This window comes from Rhopilema esculentum, chromosome 2 (assembly GCF_057945365.1).
Source record: "Rhopilema esculentum isolate cy_ngs chromosome 2, ASM5794536v1, whole genome shotgun sequence".
Classification (NCBI taxonomy): Eukaryota; Metazoa; Cnidaria; class Scyphozoa; order Rhizostomeae; family Rhizostomatidae; genus Rhopilema; species Rhopilema esculentum.
Window position 1 is genome coordinate 4106411 of NC_142816.1, and position 21168 is coordinate 4127578.

A 21168-nucleotide genomic window follows, 5' to 3' on the forward strand; every position below is an offset into this window, starting at 1 on the left:
AAGGCAAGCTTTCAATCACAGAAATCAAGCAGCAGTTAATGTGTTGCCCCATGAATATGATTCCTAAAGAGTTTGAAAACGATGTCAAGGTTCAAGATTTAAAAATCGTGGATAGATGTCATCAAAAAAGCGAAACTTGTGCCTAGAGACTTTCACTCACTCAGTAATTATCTCACTAGAAAAAGCTCTTGGCTCCTCGAACATATTTGCTTCAAAGGGCTGGATCTATTTTGCAAAACATAATGCTCCCTTACCTTCTAATGCAGAGAAGATGTGAATTCCATTGATGTTGAAATGACCAAGGTAGATCAAACCTCTGGCAGCGTTATATCGTACCCTAAATATTGTTGAAAATACTTGAAGCAAAAATCACTTATAAATTCTCAATATGCAACACACATGAAAACTTTGAAACTTGATTTATCTATGATTGCAAATAGGGGGGAAAATTAGCAGAAATGCGGTGTAAACAGGCCCCTAAAAGGCCAGAGCTAGGGAAACTGTGTTTGACGGTGAAATATTTATGTATTGAGACAATCATGATGTTAAAAAATCCATACGACATCAAACCTTTCTTATCTCTGGCACTCACTCCTGATTTTCTAGTTTGACTACAGAAATCTGAAAATAAAACTTAAAAATAACTCACCTTATGTTGTTGTGTTTGGTATTCAGTTCCAGTCCTTCAACAACGTGTTCACTTTCAAGCTGGTAACAAAACAGAGCAAACCAGCCAATCAAAATTTACATATATAACCAACAGAACCTTAGCTCTATATCATCCTTACATAGGCATCTTAATTTTAGGAACAAATAGACTCTACAGCTACGTGAATAATATCCATTATTAAGGTAAATGGTAACAGAACCTTATCAAGTTAAATATTGCTAATTATTAAGGTACATTATAAAGGTGAGTCCAATCACGGATATGTAGAGGATAACAGAGGATAAACCGCAAGATCCTGCTATCAACCGGTTGACAATGTTCTAATACCATTTCCTCGCAGAGTCGGTAAATTATGATAGCTTTGGCTCCGTTAAACACCCCAAAGCTGGTCTAAAAGCCTGTCTTATAACTTTGTTCACTGGCATGCTAGTATTAAGTAGTTGTGCTTTAGAATGCTATGCTTCTATTTCGGTACCTGTGCATGAGTGTTAACATTCATTGCCATGTTAGCTAAGGCCATTGTAGACTGTAATGAAATTTCGAAATCGCTGTCCTTCGAGCAACCGAGAAGAATCTGTATTATCCTAAAATAGAAAGGCTGATTTAAGGTCACGACACGGAGATGATGTTTCGTAAGGTTAAAGGTAAAAGTTGAAAGGTGATTGAAACGCAAGGCTCAAGGTCAAGATCAAGGTAAATGATGCATAAAATAGAACAGCAGTATCGAAGTTTGATGATGAAGACTAAATTTTAGTTATTTGTAAAATTAGGAGACAATGCTAACAAGTGAAAAATTGACGTAAGGTATCTGAAACTTTTTATTTTTCTAAAATTCTGCTGCAAACACAGTTTGAAAGAATAAAAAAGCACTGAAATAGAAAAAGTCTTAACTGCTTTTTACAAATTTACAAAATAAGGCAGACAAAAAACTTGCTGAGCAAAACTAGACAAAGCGAGGGTGCATGAATTGTACCTAGGTTTTGCAAGTTCTTGCTGCAGTTTTGGGTTGTTGCTAACAGCAGACAGCATTTTGACTGCAATGTTCTTGGCTGCCATTGGCTGACATAGCTGATGGCTTGCAATTAAGTTGCTGCTGAATGATGCAAAAACAAAACAAAGTTAGCATAAGTGTTAAGAGTAATCCTTATGAAATGCAAAATTTTGCATAGAAATGCAAGAAAAAACAAAGGCAAACAATGCGTAATTGCAGCAAACGAGCAACGCTTAAAATACTTGCAACCAAGTAAAAAAATTCATGTGAATGACAAGCCAGTTCCTCTGGTGCATTTCAATGATGTAAAATGAACTTTGCAGAAGAAACATATGATGTAACGGCAGGACTGGGTGTGGATTCCCCCTACTTTGCACTCAAATACTGAGTAATTTATATAAAAAACAAACAAAATCCACGAACTAAATTTACTGGGGAAAGGGGACTCTCCTAAGGAGAAATGGTTGCAGGCCAAGAAAGACAATATTAAGTGGGCATTAGAACAAAATATTTCATTGAATTGGAACGGTTTTGCTGTACCATTTCAAATTATCTTTTGCTGTACAATCATGAATTTTTCTGAGGGCAAAGGGACTTACTGGGGGAACACGCTTCTGTTGTTAATAGGAGTATAACCGTCTGTATTGTCCTAAACAATGGAAGGTTACAGAAGTTGATTGGACTTTCCTAGTAATCATTTTAAAAAGACCCTTCCAGTTAGCAGTTCTAATATCTTCATTTCAGTTACCAATACCAGCTAGAAAAACAGTTCTTCTGCTGTCTGAAAGCAAGAACAAGGAATGAATAGATAACAAACAGTTGATCCTTGAGGTTGTAAATCATTCCAAATATACCTAATGGTGCTACCGTCGGTACTGTAGCCACTCCCTCTGCTACTTCGCCTTTGTCGCATAATTGCTCCAGCTAACGATTCACTCAATCTGACGTCACTGACGCTGTTGCTTTTAGAACTCACTTTTCCCATTGACGAGGGCGACGACTCTCTGCTCGACTGAGAGCTAAAACTGTCAGATCTACCCCTACCCAGTCCATCAGGTGGGGGCATAAAATGAATATGAGGGTTCGTATCTACTAATTTCAAGCTCTGGCTGTTCATTTCTTTGTCAGATACTCTTTTGTCTAAATAAAATTTTAGTTCGCGTTTCATAGATTTTGAAGCGACTAGTTCCGGCTCTTTTTCTTGGAAGTAAATATGATGTGCCACTTTCCGGGCTGAAAGTGCAGAAGAGTCACCGTAGGGCATTGGAGTTTTCTCTTGGTAAAGTTGTAGTTTCTCACTGACCGACTTTTTGCTTGGAGTCTCCTTTTCAAGAATACTTAAAAGAGGCTCAATAGGTACATTTGTGATTGCCATTGAGTATTCTCGTTCACTCTCTGTTTGTAGCAAATCATTCAAGATCGAGAGACATGTGCCCTAAAAGAAAAAATGAACGCCAATATCTATGTGTAACAGGATTGAGAGGACATAGACTAATAACTAGCGTATAAGTAATAAAGAAAAGTTAAAATTTAAGTCATTTACTTCTAAACTGGAACGATGAAGCAGAAAATTTTCGAAGTAAATGTTTTTATCGAAGCATTTGCAAAGAAGCTTGCGTCCTTTAAACAATTGGTAGACTGAACAATATGAGGGGCGTGGTCATCATAGATTTTCTTGATTTTGCTTTTCAGCTAACGCCCACCAGCCCCTTGCAGCTCTCTAAAAAATATCTCCAATTTCTGAAAGCAAAAAAAGGTAGCAAGGCTGTCGAGTTGGAAACGACTAGAACAAAGAATCTTTGGAAGGTGTTCCATTTCTTTACAATTGTGCCAAAATATTGTTTCAATGCTTTGTTTATTCATTGCTAGCTAGCAAATACTATTCAGAAGAAGCAGAAATTTTATAGCTATTACCTGAACAGGCTCTGGTGTGTCTAGCATATCGATAACCGTCTTTAATAATCCAGCTTCCACTGCTTTTCTTTTAATGTCTGGTCCAGAGACCTACAAATCACAAAAGTACCATATGACGCAAAAGCGATTGATAATTAATTCATAAAAATCACAACTTGAAAATTTGACATTGAAAATAAACAAAAAACACTTCTGATTAGTGCTCAGAAGTACTACTGAACAAATGTTTGTTGAACGAATGAATACTTGACTGACTTACAGTGAACAAATTTCCAAGAAGAGAAGCGATTTGGTCAAGATGATATGAACTGGTTCTTGGGGAGTGAGCAGCTGCAACAACTTGCCCTGGAAAAAACGAAAAGAGAAAACGGACTCATAAACTAGCGTTGTTGATGCTTCTTTCTATACTAGCACTAATTTGCTTTATAAAGACCTCATTTTTATGATACCATGTTTAAGAAAGTTTCAATGTCACACATAGTAGGAAGAATTCTACACAAAAAATTTCATGTGTAGGTCACAATCCCTCATAGTTGGCAAGTAACCAAAACTGATTCAACTCTCGACTGAAATAAGGTTTTACTCACCTGCAGTGTTAGGCAAGCAAAGTGATGCAAGGATCGAGGAATGACATTCTGGGTTCAAAGAGAGGGTAACCAACAGCTTCAATGCATCCGAGGCTGGATCCTTCTTAAAAAGTTTTGAATAAGAGCTGAATGAGCTACGATCTGTCCGTGGGAGCTGGAAAGATAAAAAGACCAAGACAAAGTGATACAGCATCTTGATTAAGAAAAAGCCTGTACAGTTCAGTATGGTATGGCAGGGAACGGCACGGTAGTTACAGAACGGAAGGATAGGTAGGATAGGATAGGATAGGATAGGATAGGATAGGATAGGATAGGATAGGATAGGATAGGATAGGATAGGATAGGATAGGATAGGATAGGATAGGATAGGATAGGAGAGGAGAGGATAGGATAGGATAGGATAGGATGGGATGGGATGGGATGGGATGGGATGGGATAGGATAGGATAGGATAGGATAGGATAGGATAGGATAGGATAGGATAGGAGAGGATAGGATAAAATAGGAGAGGAAAGGATTGGATAGGATAGGATTGGAGAGGACAGGAGAGGATAGGATAGTATAAAAAAGGAGAGGAGAGGAGAGGATAGGATAGGATAGGATATGATATAATAGGATAGGACAGGAAAAGATAGGATAGGATAGAAAAGGGTAGGGCAGTGTAGGGTAGGTTAAGGTATAGGGTACAGGGTATAGGGTACAGAGTATAGGGTACAGGGAACAGTACGGTACGGTACGGTACGGTACAGTTAATAGGAAGGGGTAGTGCATAATCGATCAAGTGCAACCTGACAGAGAGGCACTTCAAACATTCTACAAGACATATGTTAAAATAATGTACCTTAGAGTGCAAACTTTCCCTAAGTCTTGTTATACTTTCCGAGTCACTAATCGTTGTATCATCTGACAAATCATGGTTTGATCCAGCAAGACTATTCTCCGTGGAATCGATGACATCTGAAGAGCCACTTTCTTCCTTTTTTGTGCTCGTACGTATTCGTGATAGATCCCCATTTCGAAGGTCCAGTATATCATCCTTCTGTCCCATGACATTTAAATTAGAGTCCAAAAATCCTTCTACTGATCTAGTACTAGTATCATCGTATTTAAAATCCTGAATCATAGACGGAGCAAATTCTTCATCGTCTAGACAAAGTGAGTCTATTTCAACTTTTGTGCTGTCAACCGAGCATTCACTGTCACTTGGTAGATTTAGAGGTTCATCTAACATATTTCTTCCACTTCGAAAGTGTTCTAAAAATTTTTCATTAACTCGATTTTCGTATTTTCGCGTATACTTGTCATTGACCTTGCGTAGGTCTATTGCCTGGTAAGGTATATAAGGTTCATCCCGGGACGATTCTGTTTCACAATCGAAGGATTCTTGTTTCATCGTCTTTTTAGAACTTTTTGTTGAACTAGCATTGCTTTCGTCTGCGCTGAACCCTGAAAAAAATTACTTCGTTTTAAAATTAATTATCATTTTGAAATTCAAATGAAAAAAACGAAGTTCAAAATTTCATATTATCTCAGTTTAACACGACTAGCCTCTGTTAGTTCTTTGGATTTGGAAAACTACAAAATTTATATATTTCAATATTTCAAAATTCGCTAACTTATGTCAAAAATTTTTTACATCAAATTTGCAACGAGTCTGGTTTAAAAATTTGCACACAGAGTTAAAAGAATATTTCATATTTTATGTAGTCACGATGTTATTTTCAAACTAAATGGATCTTAAACAAGTGTCACTATAATTGGGAACACGAGCTTTTGCATTCTTGCCTGAATACAGCTTTTGTAGGAGCCTTGCAGAAATATGAGATAAAGACTTGATGACGTCACAAAAACTTTTGATCGTAACTGTAGTTATATATTATGGTTCCTGAAATTACGGAATTTTTCTAAACACCCTTTCAAGAAATTTCTTCCCCTTTGCCCCCCCCCCCTTACGAAAACTTTACGGTAGTGTGCATTTTGTCACTTAAATTATTGCAAAGCAAAATATCTAAAAAATGACGTTACTAACTGGATGGTTTTACTGAGCGAATCATAATTTTACTGAATTAATCATAAAAAGCTGAATACTCCATCGTTTTCAGAAAAATTATCAACGAAAGGCCAATATTGTTTAAACAGAAGGCTGGGAGCATGAATTTGGAAAAAAGGCACGGCAGATTGGTTTTGGAAAAACAACGATAGTGCATATGTTTTTGAATCGCTCGCGGATAGAAATCTGCAGATATAATGCCTAAAACAATAAGAAATTGATGACTTCTGCTAGAGATACATGTCGCGATGCCAATTTCTCGCATGTATAGGCAACTTGCATTAGTTGAATCTTTCAAACAGCACCATACTTTAAAACAAAAATTCTATTTTTGCCTCGATGACATGTCTGTTTCAACGGCATTTTGGCTATAAAACAACATATTCCCATGCAATATAAGCATATATTGAGCATCGTTTGAAATTATCAAGAAAATTCACTTTGCATGTGATTTCAAAGGGAACGCAATTTTCCAATAGAAAAATTTACAGCCTCAAAACACAGTCAGTTCCTCAAGGCAACTACCGCGAAGCATGCCGGTTGCACAAGAGTAGCGGCGGAAATCGCGGGTGTGTGTGTGTGGGGGGGGGGGGAGGGGGGGTGGGGCAAGCGCCCCCAGGGTTTGCTAAATTATCGATTTTGTTTGTAAATTTTGTCATTTTTCGGCAACTTTGCTTGTACTGTGGGAATTCCCCTCCCCCCTCCACCTGAAAAATGAATCTTCGCCACTGCGCAAGAGCCTTTAAGCGTTTCCATTTGTGAGCAACCTCCTCCCCCCCCCCCCTGTTCATACGTTTAAGAGCGCTGGCAGTGTATATCATTTTGGAGCAAAGCTCCAGAGCAAGTATGGTATGAAAAATAAGGACAAGATTCTGCAACATCGTACTATTGTTTGACTTTTTAGATTCATGGGCCCAAGGAGCGGAGAGGGTTAAAGGGTTGCGGAAAATTGTTCTTGTCATCAAGACTTTATAGAGTGTCCTCTTTAAAGATTCTACGCGATCAATGTTCCGGCGTTGTGTCTTATTAGCAAAAAAATATTAACCTTCTGAAGCAGCCAGAGAAGAAATATAAGGTTACCTATGACCTGACCGTCTCTGTTACATCCGTCTTTTAACGTTTCATCCTCATCTGAGTTATCATCCGGTATGCTATGTAGACTTATCGAGTGCCTTTTGAATGAGTTAGATTTGTGCAGTCCTCTTCGGCCTTGCTGTGATGGCAGCAAACTTTTACCAGACCGCATGCTATTTGACCGGGAAGAACTTGAACCAGAGTCGGAACGTGACTTTGACAGGTCGGTAGCTGTGAAAGCTTCGCAGGCTGACTGGATAAGCCGATTCTGCATTTCTTGAAGTTCCTAGGGAAAAGAATCGAAGAGAAGGGCATCAAGAAAAGTGAAGCTGGCAAAGAAAACCGAAGTCGGAAACATTTGTGAATAAATGTCGTTCTTCACAAGTGGCTTCATCATAAGATTAACACTTTCCTGATTTTCTAATTTACAGTCTCTAGAGGCCCCGCCTTAAAATCCAAAGCATTGGGGCTATAAAGTAGTAAACTCCATTTTCAATGGGAATAGTATATCAATACCTATTCATGCAGCCAGGAGCGAAGGAACGTTCTGGTATTGCAATGGCGACGTTTTACGATATAATGGGCACATTTATGATTGAAAAGGTTAGTTGAAGATCAAAAGGTGCAATTTTCGGAAAAGAAGTTACGTGCATCCTAACTAGATCCCCGTCTCCCACGTCACTACAAGCAGCCTCTGAAAAACAATCTTTTTTCTGAGCAAACACTTAATTTTGAGAAATTATCTTATCAAAAAGGGCTGGGCCTAGTTGACATTAATTCTTAATCGAAGTGCCAGATTAAAGCTGAGCCAGATACAGTGGCGGAGAATAAAGCTAAGCAGGCCAATGTGACCTGTCGAACAACGGCTTTTTGAAGCAGTGGTTCACCGAACAACGGGTTTTGTGTCTTTGAATATTTCAATTGGCTTTTCATCGCAAAATGAAAGCCTTTTTATTTTATCAAATTATCAATTCCATGATTCACCGTTACATGCCCTCCTGACCTCTTTTTCAAAAAGGCACTAGCGATCTGAGAAAATACGTGCAGTGATGTCATCACAGGTTGCAGTTAAGTGGAAAATCTATCGCTGTTTTTAAATGGACAAATGATTGTTTGACCTGAAACCATCGAAAAACAAGAGGAAATATTGTAATAAAATGTTCGGTTTTGAAAGTTTTATTGCAGAGTAAATAGATAAATGATTTGAAACTTTTGTGAGAGGCTCAACTGAGTGGAGAACGTTGAATGGATTTCTTATAGAGGTTTATACCTCTCTTAGATTTGGCGGGATATTGATCAAAGTTTTGAGGCCGAAAATCACCTTGGAAAATCAAAGTATTGAATACAAAATCAGTATGAGAAAGATTCAGAAATCACAAAATATCTTCAAATGTATCAACAAGCTTCTTCAATATCATTACACACCCCACTCCTGTAAGATGTTTGAAAATAAAAGACCTTTATAGCTCCATATCCTGGGTTTCCTTGAAGAAGTTGTTCTCTCTTAAGGAAGAGAAGTTGTTCTTGTAGACAATACCGATGCGGAGTTCTGTCGGTATTTTGGTGTGTAAGTTCAAGCATAGGGTTGTCCGCACCCAGCAAACCCCCTCTGGCTACATTCATGTCTTCAGATATTGTTCGAGGCAAAAAACTGATACTTACCAGCTGCAAATCAACCGGTCTCGTCCCTTCCAAATCGTTGTCTTCAATCCTAGCTCCATGCTCCACCAAGAGAAAAGAAACTTCTAAACTTTGCAAATTTCCAGCACACATGTGCAGTGGTGTTCGACTTGAAACGAAGAGATGAGCATTTAGTAAAGGGTCTTTAAAGATAAGAGAGTAAACAAGACATTTTAAATAGCTAGATTGTCTTTTTTATCATGCCTTGCTTGGTCGAAAGTGGGAAAATGAAAAATGCTTTAGCTAGCTACATATCGCTGTATAAAACCTCACAGCAAAGGTAGTTAAACGTAATTGTCTACATATAACCGATTCATTACTTACAAAAGGCGATCTTTAGCCCGCACATTCGCACCGAACTCCAAAAGAACTTTGGCAATCGCTCTGTTGCCCTGCCCTGCTGCGCAGTGCAGTGGTGTTTGATCGCTTGGTCCCTCACAGTTCGGATCAGCACCTCTGAAAAATGAACGACGCACATTATTAAGAAATTAGAAAATGCCTTCTGCAAAAACTTCGCATTTAGGACAACGTCTTGCTCATTATCCGTCACTCCACAGTTTAACTGTTATGTTTTTGCTGCAATTCAAAAAGGTATTTATTTCATTCAAGCCTACCGAGATTATTTCTGAAGCCTGGGACAAAAAATGGTAACCGTGATGGCGTCTTGTAGTGTTATAGGTTTTTAAGGTCCCTCTCAGCTTGGGGCCGGGGTTCTCCTGCCCATCCTCTAGGTGGGCCAGATTCCATGATTTTCTCAAGAATATAAGTTATCTGATGAATTAAATTAAGCAGAATGAAAATACATTTTTCTACGAGGGGCAACTTATGAGTGCAGAAACAATAAGCTCACCATGAAACAAAGTCATATCTTAAATATCAAATGTATATCTTAAAACAGTTGCGTAATGATTTTGCCCTAAAACCACTTTCTGAAGTTAACGTTTTGTAGAAACATTGAATTTGAAGTTGAAAGATATCTGTTAGAAAGCAGGGAAAATTCGTTTCATGATCAAGGCAAAAAAGAAAAGTCCGTTGTTTCAACAAACCTTTCAAGCAATAAAGTTGTGATTTCAACTTGATTCCTCACAGCCGCATGATGTAATAATGAAAATTCGTTTATATCCTTTGAGTTGATCGCCAATCCGCTATCAATTAGAATCTCAAGCTGCCTGTAATTTCCGCTGTGTATACAAAATAAACAATAACAACAGATTATTGAGAAGTTTATCTTGTCTGTTTCAATAAAAAAAGCGTTTAAGAAAATTTTTGAGTCAGAATTATGTGTACGACCTTCAACCTCACTCTGGCTCCATTGTCTTTTAAAAAGGTTTGTGAATGTTTGCCCAAAATGATTCTCTATGCCGAAAATTTTCAAAAACTGAAAAAAATATCAATTCAAATGCATCTTAAATTTTGCAAAACTATCACACCTCAAACTTATTGAAAGTTTGAACTCATAAGTTTCAGTAAGTTGATTATAAATTCAAAGTGTCTTCAACAGCTGTATCTATTGTCAAAGACCCATTTAATGAGGACTTGTGCAATCCGATGTGTGCTCCTTCCTTCTAAATTTAGTCCCTCTCATTTTCAATGGATTCTATCCTGATCAGAGCTCTACAAATAACACCGCCAGAAGGCTTCAAATGCCAATGTCAGTTTTCATGTCGAATGCAGTCATAACCTTTATTTCCTTGAAATAAATTAGGAAGTTTGTTTTGTTCATTTTCATATGATACCTAATAAAGGATCAAAACTGTTCAAATGAGACGGCGAGAGCATTAATAGTATTACCCGGAAAGGAAATAAAAAATATGTACTCATTAATTCATGTTTCCAGCTAACTGGTAAGCCTACAATGGCCTTAGGCAATGTAAATTTCACTAACCTCTCGATACATGATGCTGCCACTGCATAGAGATCATCGATTTTGCTAACATCACTACTAGAAGAGAAGGAGATACAGCTTAAGAGATACTAGAAGAGAATCAGGTTAAGTTGAGAAACATTTTCCATCAGTTCAATGAGGTGCAAAACATATCCTAACGTGAGTATCGAATTGAAAAATAATACACTACATTGCATTACATCAATACGTGTCCCCCATGTCACCTTCACCCCCCTTATACAGTACCCCATTACGAATAAAAATAAACCACATTACGAATGAGTCCAATTAAATATGTACGTTGCGTGTGGTACTTCATCCTGAATAACGATAATATAGTTAGCAAATAAATTGAGCACCAGAATGAAAATATAATAGTTTGATTGTGAAAAACACGACGTTTCGAGCATGTACCCGTTATCAGTATCTATATTATCGTTATTACGAATGAGGCAGATGGATACCTTTTAATGTCATCGTCCCAGTAATGCTTTTCTCTGCTCGAAGCAACACTGCCCCTTCGTTCATCTGCACCATCCCTCCCCTCTCCCTCGCCACTACTGTCTTTTTCGCGATCAGAGTACACTTCTGTGCTGTTCGCTCGAATGCCAAAACTTTCCTTCGATGAACTCTCAGCATACTGCTGACGCTTGCCTAGGTTATCCCGTTGCACTAATGCTGTAACAATCTACAGAAAAACCACATATTCTTTCTTTTATATTGTCTCTCACTAATCTACTTCAGTTCGAAGTCTAGTTTACACTATTCAGTTAGTACTTGATGACGTACTAAAGTTCGTTTATCTCCTTGGCGAAGCTCCTTGGTTAATGCAAAAAGCGATAATTTGTAATTATTGCTTTTGCTCTTTGGGAGAACCTGGATTCCTTCTTTCATTGCATTTAACACCCGCATCAAGATTTTTCACTTTGCCTAATAACACAAAGTTTATGCTAGGTAGGGAACAGAGCTAGGTATATTTCAACCCCACAACACCTCTCCCTTCACCCCCTCCTCAGAAAAAGGCAAATTTGTTTTTGGTTAAAACTGTCTTGTCTTTTATATACGAGTCATATCCTTCAGCCCTGAAACGCTTACAGTCTTTCTGAATTCAAAAAGTATGCATAACTCTGGTTTTTGGTTTCAGCTGATAATCTTAACAGCTTCAAACATATGATAGCACGATGGATGGTCCGAGCTGTAAATGCAACGTTTGCAAATATAATGACATCGATATCCTGTAAAATTTGCCCATTCATATCCAAGTTGCTTCATATATTTAGCTTATGTATGTACGTATTTATTTCTTTAGTTATATCCTCTTCATTTGTTATACAGTAGATTCGATTTAGATTAGTTGTATGTGTATGTATCCACATATATATGTATAGCTAGAAGCAATATCGAATTAAAATAAGGTTACAAACAAACAAAAGGGTGCAGAAGAGATTGAGTTGGATCGAAGTTTAGGCCAATATTAGCGGAAATAAACCTTTCTCATTCTGTAACTCAAACACATTGCAGTATCATAAAAGTAGAGGCCTTATAAATTATACATCAGAAATGGAGAAGCTCTAATGAAGCTCTGTTTGTGGTTGCCATAACTTTGATCCAGCTCACGAATGAACACAACAAAATGGTGGCACTTGAATCTACGAGACAATGGTGGCTTTATACATACGTGTTGAGGATTTAAACAAATCATTCCGAATTAGAAAACTTTAAGAAGATTTATACTGCTGTCGATGTTTTTAAAGAAAAAGCAACTTTTACGCTCATTCTTATATAAAACAGACGGCTAAGAGATAACCGAAATATTTAGAAACCATACCACTGATCACCCTCAACCTTAGAGATGCACAAACTTCATTTAATGTTTATATTTTCGCCAGAACATAGATACGTTTCAGAGACGCTGATGGTTTTAGAGAGTTGGCGTAATCGCTAGAAAAATATTAGAATGGCAATGAAGAACTCAACCGTTGCTTCACCGCTTCTTCTCTGCCTTTCCTCTTCCCCGCTCTTCACTAAAGTAGCCGCGAATCTCGCACCAAGTTTAAAATATATTCAGGAGTGCAAACTTTCCTGAAATCTCGACAGCTTTTTCTCAGGTATTTTAGGATATGTGTTTAAGTTAGTCTTTAAGTTGTAAATGATATTTCTCTTTTGAAAAGGAGGTCATATCATCGTTGCCAAAACCGTGTTCTTTAGGGATGCGAATTTTATTAAACACACTCCGAAAGAATCAGCTAGCATTTTCCGATTCAACCGATTCAACTTACGGCCTCATTTTGAAAAATTCTTCAAATTCTTTTGTACGAAATCTCAGATTTCAGATTCGGATTAAGAGCAAAGATTTTAGTCTACATGAAAGTTTACATTATGGTGTTACTCACGATATTGATTTTATGATAACATAAAGATAAAAATTTTATAAAGGATTTGATCGTGATTGGCGACTAGGGAGTTAAAGCTTTTCCAGAATGATTTTTGTGATCAAATCCCTTACATGTTTTGAAACTTCATTTCTTCGTAAAATTTAAAATACAAGCACAAACAACATGAAAAATTGTACCCAGTCTAAATTTATGGTGATAAAACCAAATCTGAGCTTAAAAAAGGTTGTATAATGTAGTTTGGAGAAATTTCCAAAACGAGGCCGTAAATTGAATTGATGTATTCAGAATAAGCCTTTGCAACACACTTAAATTGATATTAAACAGACACTCCTTTGAGTTGTTAAAGCAGGATGACAAAAAACTTTACGTAGAGGGAAACTGTACCACAGGTTTTTGACAAAGTTCACATACCCAGAGTAACGGATCTCGGGAACTTGACAGAGGACTTTAATAACTCTAAAGGGTATATTTTCAAAGAAGGAAACTTCCAGAAAGTAAGGGTTTCAAGAAGCCCCCATTTTCTTTGCAAACAATTTCAAAGTCTACCTCATTTCTGTTCACAGGATCAGCGGTATCCTCGATCTGAGTTCCCGCCAATGACGATGCAACAATTCCAGCCTTATTGCGTGCTCCACCTGGTAGAGCCAAATGTCTTTTCTTTGATGCTGGTACATCTCCGATATTTATCCGGTGCTTTTCTCGTGATCCCTCAGATTCGGTTCGGTTCCGCTCTCTATACCGAGAACCGTCCGATTCAGTCCGCAGTCTTTCAGAGGACGATGATGACTCAGCTAGCAATATTCTTTCCCGCTTCTCTTTTAAAAGTTTCCCCACTGATTTGAATGCTAATGCCACAGAACGAACAATGCTTGAAGCCTGCAAAATTGAAGGTTATGTTTTCTGAGTATGCAGAAAAAGTTGATAAAAGCCAGAATCCATTGACCAAAGTTATCATCTTTGTATTCCATACACTCTTAATTTTATAAGAATAATTCTTATAAGCATAATCATTTCATTTTCATTTTATTTCATTTTATAATATTTATACAGGTTAAAGGTTCATACATATTCGTTTTTCAACCTGACCTGTTTAAAAGATTAAAATAAGCGCTAATAAATGTTATAATACTAATAACAAAAGAAATTTACCAACCTAACCTAATTTTCAATATTTAATAAAACTGAGGCTATAAAAAGTGAACGTAAAGATGAAATAAAAGTTGTCCCCTCCCAATGAGGCTAAAAAGTTTTAAAAATATTGTAAGAATATTGCGCAGCCTTAGCCACATATTTTTGTCTAATTTCCAGCAGTTCCCTTTACAATGGAGAATCGCATGACTGACAAATCTAATTTTTTCAAAAAGCATGGTCTCCATTTGATGGTGGGCGATGTTCCCCTGAAACTATATCGGACTTAGAAAAAGATTATAGCATTCTTATAAAAAAGAAAATATTTATGGTATTTCTATAAAAAAGAGAGTGTTTGTCCCTTGTCCATCATGATGAAAACGAGGTAATGATAAATGATAAAGGTGAGGTCAAAACAAAAGAAGTCTGCTTTAGACCTCGTTTACACTACAGAGAAAGGAACGGAACTCTTTGGTTCCGTGCCTGAAAAAACGACGATAGGCCTTGCGTTTACACTGGGCATCTTGGTTCCGAGCTAGTTTGGGAATGGTTCCCTTCTTCTTTGGTTTTGCTAAAATGCGAAACTCTTTGGTTCCGTTCCCAAATTGTGCTTGTTTCTCTAGTGCAACGGTCAGGAACGGAACTTTTTGGTTACGATTGAAAACGGAGCTTAATCTAGAGCTCGAGCGAGGTTCTTTTAAAATGTCAGACGTCATTGCCTCGCCACTGCGCATGTTTCGCATGAAAGTTCCGTTATTTTTACTCAAGTGTAAACGGGCTCAAATTGGTTCCGTTGTTTTTTGCTACAGTGTAGAAGCGATGAAAAAAGAGGTATCGTGCCCAAATAAGAAACCAAAGAGTTCAATTCTTTTTTCAGTAGTGTAAACGGGGTCTTAGTCTTCTTGTTCGTTGTCGTCAGTTGCATGCCTAATTCATGCCGAGCAAAATTTCAAACTCAAAACCTCGGCCTAGTCTAAAGATAATGAAAAGTTTTCGCAAAATTTCAATGAAAAGGTAGTTTGAATTTGTTCATATGAAAACGTGCAGTTCAGTTATGGAAGTAACGATAACTTGTGCACTACCTAAAATCTATGGCAGGAAATATCTTTGCGAGGAGCAAGCAAACGAAGTTATCTGTTCTCTAAAACTCGTTAATTCCTTCTTTGCACTTATTAGGTTTAGTTCTTATTCCTAATAGGCAATTAATTATGTTACTTAATAGAAAAAATTGAATCTTCCAAATGGGATACAGATTAAACAACGATTTTACTTTGTTTATTGTTTTATACAAATCGCACAAAAAGAACCTGTCTAAAATTTGATGAAATTCCTCTTCTTTTCCAGCTTTAAATAAGAAATCGTTTTGAGAAGTAGACCATTGCGTTACTTTAATGAAAGAATGGATTAATACCCCGAAATGTTCTCTGTTTGCCAAGATCCAGTGTTTTGAAAAATATCATGAATATTTCTAGTAACTGGCTTTCAACTGCTTTGGAGTATTCCAAAGATGCGTGAAAATCGGCCTAAAATTCGTAAACATTCATTAAACCACCATATTCTCATCTTCTAATTGACGAAGCGGTTCTACATTCATGTGGTTGCCGTACATTAACTTTATTTTAGGAAAAATCGATTATTTTTGTAAGCTTGTTTCTGCAAATTGCCTTTGATTCGTTATCCTCTTTCACCAACTCAAACAGCCTTTTGTAATATTGACGTGGGCATAAGACCATTCTCTACAAAACTTCAGTCGAAATTAAATGTTTCAAACAAGATCAACCAGCAAACGAAATGAAACTTTCGTCAACCAAAATCGTCATTTGTGAAGATTTGCATATACTTAAGCGCAGTACTGTTTGAGGAACGTCGCTGGCATCGAAAACAACTACTTTGTTTTTAAACATTTGTAGTATTTCCACAAAAGAAAATTACTTTCATTAAGAAAGATCTCATAACTACTTTAATTACTGCGTAGTTTTCAGGACTTCGACATACACGAAATTTGAGATGACCCTCGTAATCACACATGCTGGAAACAATGATTCAGCTCTGTTATAAGAAAGTCTAAAAATTGTTTAATGAACCCATAAAAAATTCTTTTCTGGACACTTTATAGGGAATATTATTTTATGACTCGTTTGATATTTGATTTGCTTTTATTACAAAAATTAACTTGCCAAATTTCGAAAAGGAAAACTGCAAGAATTAGCACGAGGTCATTAGTGGTGATGTTTTTCTATGTGTCTTTTAACGCTTTCTAAAAGGGTGTAAAATAAGTGCAGTCCACATCCCACCTTCATAAATATATATGTGTTTATATGTTCTACAATTATGGACGTTTTGCCTTTAGATTTTCCACCTCGCCCCCAGTTCCATGCCTCTACCTATAATAAATATTCACACACCTCCTCCCCTCCAACTTCGAATGAGGACGGTATGAGTTTAGATTCCAAAACATAATGGCATTCTACTGTGAAGTGTTTAAGTGTTTATCTGGATAATTCTGTTCAGATTATCGATAGAAGATGCAAGTCATATCTACATGATAATTTTGAACCGTGCACCTGGCATTATGTTTATGACGATCACTTTTAGCAGTGTGTTTGACGCTGCATATAGAGCAGCCATACACGCCTAAGTGAGTAGAACAGGACGGTTCTTAGCAGCAACTCTGAGGCCTAAGCATAATGCAATCACTAAACAACTGTACATCGGTTAACATGGATTGCTTTTACGTAAGCTGCGTTCAATTGACTTTGCTTTATTTAGATGTTCAGCTATGAATTTTCTAAATTTGTCTTCTAACTTCTAAATGGTGTGAAAGATATTGAATTGAGAAAACAGAGCCAACCGAAGGTGTATTTATCAGTACAGGATTTTCTCTTTCTATAACTTGTATTAAGATTTCTATTTTGTTAACAAATTGTCATGACATTAGCTTTAATGCAGTCTTGAAGTTTTGTGACGTCTCTATCGTCCCCAATGCGGGACTAAATACGCATTATTCAATTTACCATGGCAGCAAACATTAAGTTGAAATGTGTAAGAAGGAAGAACCGCAGGATAGGCTGTCCGCCGGATTCTGTGAATCTTGCAATGAGTGTTCTTATGAAAGATATACAGGAACAAAGCAATACGACGACGAGAATCCAATGTCACGAGGTAAAATTTTCAAAATTTCAAATAGCAAAAACTTGCAGGATAATATCTACATCTTTTTACAAACGCCAATGTTTACAAGTGTTTTCAAAAGTTGTATTAGTTTGGTTTGAAGCAAGAGTCCATTACAGTTACTTATATAAAGATCAGTGCTTAACATGTACTTAACGACTAACTTGGTCTGGAAATTTACAAAGCAGAATCTCATTTACTGAATAATTCTATTAGCCTTGAAGAAACTGTACAAGAAAACGTAGCCATATGCGATTTCAGCACCGCCTTCATATCAAATCGAAAGGATAAGAGAATTAGACTATCACTTGGAAAATATCCTTTATAAAGTATTTCCTTTTGGCTAATTGGGTTTCTTATGATTCGTTTACGAAATCCAAGTAAAATGTTCCACTTTACATATCTTAGAAGTTATAAGATAGATATGAAGGCGACAAGTCAACTAAATTCATTACGAAGCATTAGATGATTAATGGACTCAGACATCAGAGCTGCTTATGTCTACCAAAATCATACCAGTTTAAGAATGACGTGAATACAAAATATTTAAAGACCACGACAAAATATATAAAGTCCCATCAGGCAACTTCTTTGTAGTAGAAAGAGAGCACAGTAGCCAAGATGTAATAAAAAGGAACAAGATTCCAAATTTCTAAGATACTAGCGATCAGAGACCAAATGTAATACGACATGGGCGAAAATGAAATGGACTCAATACAGCAGAATCCTCCGACCTTTATCAATATCTCTCCCTTATCAAGAGGTAGCCGTTGTCGAGAGGTTGCTCCTTCATTTAAACCGTAATATGACGGACACATTAAAAACGGTGACGGTTGCTGTCCGTTGTCGAAAAGTGTCCGGTGTGTGGAAGTGCTGACAGAAGGAAATAAACTACATGACAACATTATTTGTCCGCTGTTCGCTGGCCGATATTGAAGATTTCTGTTGATGAAGTTCTGACGAAGTTTGGAGCTGCTGACACGTGTCAATTGCAAGAGAGGAGAATACCAAAACCGATTGGTCTAAATAACATGTCAATCAAAGAACGCCGAATCAGGTGAAGACTTTTGATGTGGATCATGCAAACTAAAGAATACGTCCCATAGACCATACGGATGCTTTTGAAACATACATTATGGCTTGTTTAGTTTAGGTGCCTAAAAACAATTCTCAAAACGTCAGTCCTAAAAATTCAAGCGAAATTCATACCAAAAGTACGTAAAACCAGGAGGCTTGACAGACTCTGAACGAATAACTTCAACAAGTTTGAAAATGAAGGGCAAGTAAAAGTTGAATAGAGATCCTTCTTGTTCAGTTTGCTTATAAATTCAAGCGTTGGAAAGAGACTTTTTGGTCCTAGGTCGGGGTAAAAATGCTATCAAATTTCAAAAGTGATTTTCAGCACTCTTCAGGCGACTCGAAAACGGATTTAAAAGATTTAACGATTTGCATCCCTTTAAGATAATTAGAGGGAGACGACTTGCATTCTTCATGAACCTAACGAGAAAAAAGATTCTTACCAGAATGTTAAATTTCCAACCAAGAAAGGTTGTTGAGAGATATGTAATCGTGAATTTGAATCTGATTGGTGGCTTAAGCCGGGCATAAATGTGAACGCCCGTGTGAAGGTGAGACAGAACATTGCCTGAAGAAATATTCCAGTGGAACTCGACATGAAGATCGAATCAACTGATAAAGGAAGCCTTTAGTTATTATGCACAAAGGAACCAACAACCAGCAAATAAGCCTGAAACAATTAAAAGAAACATTGCACATTGAACTAGCTTCCCTTTCGCGGGGATAAAACTTGATGATTTTTGAAAAGAATTCAGTACGTTCCTGGCTCAGTATAACGTCATGTGGCGTACGGGATTAGAATATTCTATCGTGTGGTTTAATAATAAGGAAGATAAAATCTCATCTGTAAATTAGTATCGTTGCTACGTAATTCAAAGTATTCGAAATATTTCCTTGAATGACACTGTTCCTTTTCAATTAGAAGCAAAATTCTGATTAATGAATCAAGTTCAAAGCTACTCCCGCAAAATGTTAGATAAAACAGTGTAACAAATAATTGCATGTTGGACATTTTTTAATACGACATGAGATATGACATATAAGATGGTTACTTGCCGATTTGAAAGCAGTAGCGAACAGAGTATCTTTGTGATTCAACTATACTCCATATATCCCAAGTGTCACAATATTGGTTTTAAGGGAACTTTACAATAAAAAAGTATTAATAAGTATGTACGAACTACAATAGATACTAAAATGGTTTAAACTATCTGTCAATCAAATTTTGGCCAATCAATAACCGTGAAACAACCCAGACGCTTATTGATTGGCTAGGTTGACTGGCAGGACCCAGAAGACCAGGTGGTCACATGTTCAATGACATTGACGAAGGCTGATGGAAACAAAAAAAATTCAGTGCCACATCAACCCCATCCCGTTTCCTTTGCTTTTTTGGGGAAGGTTTTCAGATCTTCAGAATATAATCATCTGGATGAAAGATGGACTCTTTTCTGAACACTACTTTTAAGTCAGTTTTGCAATAGCTTGTAAAATAATTGAAAGAGAAAGTTTCAGACTTAGCCAATGAAAGAGAAATGACAGACGTGGAGATTCTTGATAAGGTTGAAAACAAAGTACTGGAGATGCTTTTTAAAAAAGATGAATCACAGAGAATGGGCAGATTTGGGCTCTTATTGCAAGGAAAAGTAAACATGAATCTCAGAACGAAAGACAAGTTGAAAACGTCTGATATTTCTAAAATTTGTACAGTGTGAGAGAAGGAAGTATGCACATTAAAGAGGGGAAAATTCACCCTTCGTAAATTAATGGGTGGGCCACAGTGCCTCTTTCAGACCGCTATCTAAGATCTTTGAAGTTGGTTAGCCTCTTAATTACACTCACTTATCTTTTCCCGAAATTTCATCAAAGTTATCGAAGTTGAACGCTTTTATTATTTCAAATTCGTCGATACCACATCATTTCTTATCTAAACCTCGATTTGGATGATGGACACCTAATATGATTAGATCATGCGAACAAAAACGAGGTTCTAAAGAGAGAGAATAAAAAGCCTGCAAATTTAACCGTGTTATGATGACTTCAAAAGATAAAAACGAAAATGAAACAGGAACTTTAAAGAGAAAAGGAGTCCTGGAATATTGGGGATCTTTAGTATATGGATATTAGTAAAGCAGCTCCCTTTTGTTCTGGTTTTGCTCAAGATAATTACTTCGATAATTATAACTTTGTTGAGGGACGTTCATTTCTCAAATCATATTTGTGCTCCATCTCAAGACACGTCTTCGAGAAGCGATCAGTCAAAACAAATCTAGAAAATTATGTCATCATCAAACAAATGGTGCGCAGTCTCCATCATATTCCGACCCGTAACTTGCAATAAGTTGTCAAAATAAAAAATCTTCAGCAGCTTTTCTCGGACCCTTAGTCATAACAAACCCCACCCAAAATATAATTTCAAAAGGATAACATTTTTCATCTTAACTTGATAAAAAATTAGGAAATTTCAAAGCTTTTCTTCTTAGAATGGCACTTAATAAGCTTAAAGACTCAAATCTAAATGATGAAATTTTAAACTGATATCTCTA

At 36.9% G+C, this 21168-nt stretch overlaps 1 protein-coding gene across 2 annotated transcripts in view; it reads right to left on the reverse strand.

The window, feature by feature from the left end:
• The window catches only part of LOC135695275 (uncharacterized), a 51984-nt gene that overhangs the window by 18811 nt on the left and 12005 nt on the right, over positions 1–21168 (reverse strand). The window contains exons 2-17 of one of the 2 annotated variants that reach the window (XM_065214278.2): positions 13793–14122; positions 11315–11538; positions 10851–10907; positions 10012–10146; positions 9290–9421; positions 8948–9074; positions 7292–7571; positions 5003–5607; positions 4163–4316; positions 3835–3920; positions 3576–3665; positions 2516–3096; positions 1644–1760; positions 1146–1254; positions 650–708; positions 255–337 (exon numbers count right to left, since the gene is read on the reverse strand). In XM_065214278.2, the coding sequence (XP_065070350.1) occupies positions 255–337; positions 650–708; positions 1146–1254; positions 1644–1760; positions 2516–3096; positions 3576–3665; positions 3835–3920; positions 4163–4316; positions 5003–5607; positions 7292–7571; positions 8948–9074; positions 9290–9421; positions 10012–10146; positions 10851–10907; positions 11315–11538; positions 13793–14122 (3169 nt within the window). Of the gene's footprint in view, positions 1–254; positions 338–649; positions 709–1145; positions 1255–1643; positions 1764–2515; positions 3097–3575; positions 3666–3834; positions 3921–4162; positions 4317–5002; positions 5608–7291; positions 7572–8947; positions 9075–9289; positions 9422–10011; positions 10147–10850; positions 10908–11314; positions 11539–13792; positions 14123–21168 lie in introns of both variants that reach the window. The other variant, XM_065214279.2, reaches the window with a different exon arrangement.